This window comes from Trichechus manatus, unplaced genomic scaffold, assembly GCF_000243295.1.
Source record: "Trichechus manatus latirostris isolate Lorelei unplaced genomic scaffold, TriManLat1.0 scaffold00185, whole genome shotgun sequence".
Taxonomy (NCBI): domain Eukaryota; kingdom Metazoa; phylum Chordata; class Mammalia; order Sirenia; family Trichechidae; genus Trichechus; species Trichechus manatus.
Genome location: NW_004444121.1, coordinates 4,652,313 through 4,658,611, shown reverse-complemented (window position 1 = coordinate 4,658,611; position 6,299 = coordinate 4,652,313). Strand labels below are relative to the sequence as shown.

The 6,299-nt window shown below is 63.5% G+C and overlaps 2 protein-coding genes across 2 annotated transcripts in view; one reads left to right on the top strand and one right to left on the bottom strand.

Moving 5' to 3' along the window:
* Positions 1–2,943: 2,943 nt before the first annotated feature.
* On the bottom strand, positions 2,944–6,041 carry SLC52A2 (solute carrier family 52 member 2). Its single transcript, XM_004387398.2, has 5 exons — positions 5,757–6,041; positions 5,179–5,421; positions 4,188–5,082; positions 3,974–4,097; positions 2,944–3,879 (listed from the first exon to the last, which is right to left on the bottom strand). Exons 1-5 carry the CDS (start codon positions 5,764–5,766, stop codon positions 3,667–3,669), a joined length of 1,485 nt encoding a protein of 494 aa, XP_004387455.2. The 5' UTR covers positions 5,767–6,041; the 3' UTR covers positions 2,944–3,666.
* Positions 6,042–6,274: 233 nt separating this feature from the next.
* FBXL6 (F-box and leucine rich repeat protein 6) overlaps positions 6,275–6,299 on the top strand; it is a 3,003-nt gene continuing 2,978 nt past the window's right edge. Inside the window, exon 1 of the mRNA XM_023741621.1 lies at positions 6,275–6,294. Coding sequence (XP_023597389.1) covers positions 6,275–6,294 — 20 coding nt within the window. The remainder of the gene's footprint in view (positions 6,295–6,299) is intronic.

Here is a 6,299-nt window from a genome sequence, read left to right as displayed (position 1 = left end):
TACAGCTCTTAAACCCAACACCCATAGACAGATCTCCTGGTGGACTCTGATTAGCTCCACAGGGCTCATTGCCCACCCAACCCCATCACTGAGGGCAGGAGGCATGGGCACCCTGACTGACCACTCACATGGCGGGAGAGGGAACGGGGGGGTCCTGTGATTGACAGCCTCAGCAGAACCCTAGTGGCCTCTGAGCTCCTGGAAGGTGCAGTGGGGAGAATAAGGCCAGAGCTTGGAGTGGGGGAGGCCAAAGTAGCCCCATGGGGGTGGGCGGCAAACTCCCCCAAGATGGGCATGGAGGTGACTGATTCCGGAATCGCTGATGACCCGTACCCACCCCCTCACCATAACGAGAGAGGTCTGAACCAGCAGTTCCCATACCCCCGTTTTCTGGCACCACAGAAGCTGAGGTCACCTCTGAATTCCATGGAGGGGAGGAAGCCCCTTAAAGACCCCCGTCCCGACAAGCAGTGGCCTCTGAGCAGATGTGCATCCACAAAGGGACAGGACTGTGCTCTCGCCAGGTGTTGGCACACCTGCAGCCACAGCAGAACCCACACCTGCCCGCGGGACTGGCGGGAGGCAGAGGCCGTCCACCGTCAGTCATTCAGCCAGGTGAGCCCTTCCTCTTCACCCTTGCGGGCTCGGTCTGGGGGCGAGACAGCCGCACACGAGGCAGGCCACGGCCTGGGTGCTCCCCTTCTGGTTCAAGGGGCCTGGAGGCCTGTTCCTTGTGGCAGGACAGTGGGTGGCTTCAGGGGTCAGGCCTTGCCCAACCTGGGGACTGCCCTCTGGAGACAGTCAGGCACCATGGGTCCTGCCTCGGCCACTACCTTTCTTCTGGGGTCTTCTAACTACCCCAGGCCTGCAGCTCCGAGAAGCCCTGTGGGCAGGGAGGGAGCTGCGAAGGCCACTGGCCACCCTGCTGTCCCACCTGAGGTGTGGGGCCCTGCCCCGCCTAGCCAGCAGGTGCTCGGCTTCAAGGGGGTGGGGCCATGGCAGTGGGCTCTCCTGCCTCTGAGGGGCTCCCTGGGGCCTGGTGGCCTGACCCTGGCTCTTCCTTCTCCTGTTATTCTGACCCTGCCCTGTTTCCTGCCAAGCACCGACAGGAAGGCCTGTGGGGACTTCAAAGGGTAGTACCTTCCTCCCACAGCCCTCCTGCCGCCTTTAGAACCGTCTAGCCCCAGCCCCACCCCCAGGGTCAGGGCCACCTGCCTTATCTGTCCAGGAGATCGCGTGGTCCTCAGGCTGTGCACACCGATCTGCTCAACACCCATGTGGCACAAAGGACCCGTACCTACAGGGCTTGACGGGAGGGCCCTGGGAGGTGGGTCTCCCAGACCCCATCCCAGGGTGGGCAGGAGATAACAGGCCCCAGAGGACGGGGGCTCAGGCTCAGTGAGGGAACTGAGGCCCCGCTGCCCGGGGGGCTGGTGCCAGTGACCCCACCCCCAGTCCTCCTTCTGACTCCCTCCTCACTCACCACCAGGGGCAGCTTCTAAAGACCACACCCTAAAGGAGAGAAAACTCAGTCTCGTCAAGCCATCCCACCCCTCTCCCCCATGTGGGGAGCACCCTGAGAGGAGGGGTCCGGAGGCCTCCCACCCACAGGGCTGTGCTGTGTCTGAGCCAGCTTGAAACCTGACCCGCCCCAGACCAGGGCTTCTGTGGTCACGGCTGGGAGGACTCTCCCTCAGGAGTTGCCTCCTGCTCACTGGTCCTGCCCAGACAGGGAGGGGAGAAAGAGGAAGCCCTTCAAAAGCCCATGTGCAGCCAAGTCAAGGCCAGAAGGCCTCTGAAGTTCAGGACAGGCATCCGGAAACCAGAACAACCGGGGAGGGGCGTGGGCGGCCAGGGCAGGAGCCCCCTCCCTCAGCGTCTGCTCCACTGGCCGCGCCTCAGACTGCACACGCCCCTCTCTCCTCTGTGGACACTGGGTCTGGGCGCCACGTGGGGTCAGAACCCGGGTCTGTCCTGCCTCCCTCCCACGAGGCCAAGAGGAGGCAGCAGTGCCCAGCCTCTGCCCACACCCCATCACATGCTCCCCCCCGACTCTCTCAGCCCTGGCTGCCCAGTTCAGGTGCACACCCCTTCCAGGTGGCTCCAGCCCATGCGGGAGCCCCAGGCCACCTGCTCAGCATAGCTGTGGTTGGTGCTAAGGCCCTGACCCTGGCAAATGCCAACATGCAAAGGGCCTGACTGCTGACTGGAGGCAGGGCTTGGGCTGCTGGAGCCAGGGGCCACCTGCCAGTGACCCAGACAGATACCAGCTGGGTTTGCCCAAGTAAAGGGTTTGGGGCGTCTGGGGGCTTGACTGTTGAAGCTAGAAAGGTTGGTGGTTCCGGGGAGGGGGATGCTCTTGGACAGAAGGGACCTGGGATGGACAGCTGGCACCACATGGTCCAGTCTCTTCTGAGTACCACTCACGCAGCTCCCACCACAGCTCACACCTCACACGAAACCCTGGTCTAAGTCACCAGCAGGCAAGCATCATTCCCAGGTGCCACAGGGACCCCAGCTGAAACAGCCCCATTGTTATGGATTGAATTGTGTCCCCCCAAAACGTGTATCAACTTGGCCAGTCCGTGATTCCCAGTATCGTGTGATTGTGGTCACAATCATCTGGTGTGATTTTCTCGTGTGTTGTAAATCCTACCTCTACGATGGTCATCAAGCAAGATTATAGACACTTACGTTAACAAGGCAGGGCTCAAGCTGTAAGATTAGGTTGTATCTTAAATCAATCTCTTTTGAGATATACGAGAAAGAAGCAGCAGAAAAACAAAGGAACCTCATACCACCAAGAACGAAGAACCAGGAAGGAAGTGTGTCCTTTGGACCCGGGGTCCCTGCACTGAGAAGCTCCTAGACCAGGGGAAGATTGATGACAAGGACCTTCCCCCAGAGCCGACAAAGACAAAGCCTTCGCCTGGAGCCGGCATCGTGAATTCTGACTTCTAGTCTCCTAGACTGAGAGAATAAACTTTTCTTTGTTAAGGCCAGCCACTGGCAGTGTTTCTGTTATAGCACCACTAGACAACTACGACACCCATCCTGCCTGACCGTCATCCCCAGCTGGCTCTGCCCCCACCCCCTCCAGAGCCACCTGTGGAGGAGGTACCTTGCAGCGGTTGAGGGGGGGTGTCCTGAAGAACTCTCCAGAAGACTGACCCTGGGCCCTGGGAGCTGGCCTCCACCCCACCTCCAGGCAGTTCTCTTGTGGTGGGCTCCAAAGAGGAGGGGGTGGTCCTGGGGTCAGGTGGTGGACTAGGACCTATAAGAGCAGCCTAGGGGTGGCTGGGGACCAGGTTCCCTGGAAGTTGTGCCAGAGTCCTGGGAAGTGTGGAGGCTGGGGGCCCCTCTGGACAGGCAGGGTTAGTACTCCAGATGTGTGCGTGTGTGTGGTCTGTCAGGAGTAACGAATCCTCCTGCAGAAATAACAGGCTTTATTTTGCAAATTCCACAACAGGTCCCACGCAGAGAAGGACATGAGCCCGAAGCCCCGGGCTTGTCCTGGCCCTGCCTGCTCTTTGGTCCCCACCCTGGCCTGAGTGCCAGGGTCCCAAGGAGTGTGCAGGTGTCCAGAGTGTGTGTGGGGGGCAGGCGGGCACTGAGGCAGCCGGGAGGTGAAGACAGGTGGGCAGACGAGGACCCCGCCCGGCCAGCTCAGGGGCCACACATGTCCACGCAGTCCTCCCCACTGCGGAACACATGGTAGACGCTGGCAGGAGGGAACATGGCCACAGCCCCGAGCAGCGAGCCCACCTGGATGGCCCCACCTGCTGCCAGCAGTGCCCGCCGGCCCCCACCATGCAGCAGGGAGCTCACCACCACCTTCACGTAGGAGAACAGGCCCAGACACAGCATCCAGGACACCACCTGAGGGAGAGGACAGCAGGAGACTGGGCAGGGTGTCCCTCCGCTCCTCTCCCCTCCTGCTGTCCTCCCCACCTCAACGTGGGCTGGCACTCACCACAAGGGCCACCCCTGCAGAGGTGCCCACCAGGGGCGGGCAGGGGCTTAGGATCGCCAGCACCATCACGTAGGCCCCAAAGAACACACCCAGCAGAGTGACACTGATCAGGCCCGCCAGGGACCTGCAGGGGAGCGGAGACTCAGGGCTGGCCTTGCCAAAACTTACCCCAGCCCCACGCTCCACCCCCAAGGGCCTGGGGCCCCTTTCTCACCTGCACTGCACGCCCATGGCCAGGAAGCAGGCAAGGGGGTTGGCGGCACTGCCCAGCACCACGGCCAGGTGGTAGGCCAGGCGCCCGTAGGGCAGGCAAGAGAAGCTCTGCACGGCGGGCAGCACGCCATTGGTCAGAGCATTGGTGACAGTCAGCAGGCCCAGCAGGCAGACACTGTGGGCCGACAGCAGCCCGTGGGCCTTGGGGTCGGGGCTAGGGGTGGTGCCTGCCACCTGGCTCGGTGGCTCCTGCAGGGGCAAGACCTCCTCCTCCACCTCTTTCTCCTCCTCAGGACCAGCTCGTGGGGCCCCCTCCAGAAGGCCAGGACCTGGTCCCTCTGTGGGTACAGATGGTGGTGGTGGCAAGGATGGCAACAGCAGCAGGAGACCCTGGAAGGCAGCCGCCGAGGTGACCAGCAGGGCTGTCAGTGCCCAGAAGAAGGAGCTGGCAGAGAAGCGTTCCGGGAAGTAGTGGGGAGGCCCCAGGGTGCCGTTGGAGGTGGCTGGTGGGCACTTGAGGCGACCGACGCCCTGAGCCAGGGCCAGCATGCAGGGCAGCAGGGCGCTGAGGCCCTGACCCAGGAAGAAGGACCGCAGAAAGGGAGGCGGCAGGTGGCTCAGGAAGGGCAAGAAAGTGACGTTAGAAGCACAGCAGGCCAGGGCCAGGAGCAAGGTCAGTGTTAGGAAGGCCACTGAGTGGGGCTGCCCTGCCACAGGGGATACTTGGTGCCACAGGGGGCCCAGCAGGGCCATGCCCAACACACTCAGCACCTGCACCGCCCTGATAGGGGCCTGTTCACCCTTGTCCGGGGCCAGCCGCCCCCACAGCGTCACCACCAGCAGGCCCAGGTTCCCCAGCGCCACCAGCACAGAGAGGTACGAGGGGAGGCTCCAACCTGCAGGAAACGGAGGCTCGTCAGGGGCAAGGTGGCCAAAGGCGCTGGAGCAGCCTTCAAGGTGCACCTGCCTGCTTCCCTACCAGCTCTACTCACTCTCAGGGAGGTCCTTCACCACCACGGGCAGCTCCACCCAGATACCACTGACGGCAACCCAGGAGCCCATGCCGAAGAGGGCCACCAGCAGGTGGGTCAGCACCAGGTGGCCCAGCGGGGGCGCCGCCATGCAGCTCAAGGCTGGACCTTCTGGTGAAGGGCAAAGGTCACAGCCAGCTCCTTTCTCCGTTCGGGGCAAGGGAAGCCCCTTCGCCTCTTCCGGGAGCTGAAGGTCTCTTCTAGCTTGAGAGAAACGTACAGGACTCAGAGAAGAGCTCAGACTGCTGCGACCCGGAGAACTGGAGGGGACATAGGGAGGAACAGATTGAAGTGTACCAAGGAACGCTGTCTGCCTGGGGAAATCGACACAGCAATGCCCGCAGGCGGCGAAGCAGGAAGCCGCGCTGCACGCGTTACAGCCCCAGGGGAGAATGGTGGAAAGCCGATCCTCCTACTCACAGATCTGAGCCGTCAAAGCCGCCGCCGGCCCCCTTAGCCCGAAAGAGACACAGGACAAGGACCCCGGGAGAGGGGAATCTCCCAGGCGCCACGCACACTCCTAGGGCTTGTGCGCCTACCTGAGTCCATGCCTTCAGCGACACCCACGACGGCAGGAGGCAAGGCGGAATTTGAGAAGGGAAGTGGAAGCGGCGGCTCTGCCCGGAGCAGCAGCCCGGACACCGCCCTCTCGCCGGCGTCAGGTGGGCTTCGGGACAGCCGCCAGGTGCGCCGAGGTCCCTGCGCCTCCGGGTCCAGGGTCCCGCGCGCTCCCGACCTAGCTGCCCGCCTTTCCGCAGCGCTGCGAGGGGCGCTGTCCTAGCCCGGAGCCCGAGGGGCCAGGAGACGGGGCAGGGCCGGAGCGCGGGCTTGAACTCTCCCCCGAGACTCGCGGAGGCAGCAGGCAGCCATCCGCAGACCCGCCCCGGCACCGCCCACGCGCCGGAAGTCCCGCCCCGGAAGTCGAGAGCCACGGGACGGGACGCCGGGCGGGAGGAGGTTGGCGCGGCCGGACCGTTTTTTGCCTCGGGGGTCCTCACCGGTACTCTGCGCCCCGCCCCTCGGAGGCCCGCCCTTCCTGCCGAGCGCGGTGCGCGCCATGGCTCCCGGTGCGGCCCGGCGGG

Excerpts from the sequence above, each read along its gene's own strand:
- SLC52A2 (XM_004387398.2), bottom strand. Across the intron at positions 5,083-5,178 it reads GGTGAAGGACCTCCCTGAGA|GTTGGAGCCTCCCCTCGTAC; the intron begins GTGAGTAGAGCT and ends CGTTTCCTGCAG. Across the intron at positions 3,880-3,973 it reads CTGCAGGGGTGGCCCTTGTG|GTGGTGTCCTGGATGCTGTG; the intron begins GTGAGTGCCAGC and ends CCTCTCCCTCAG.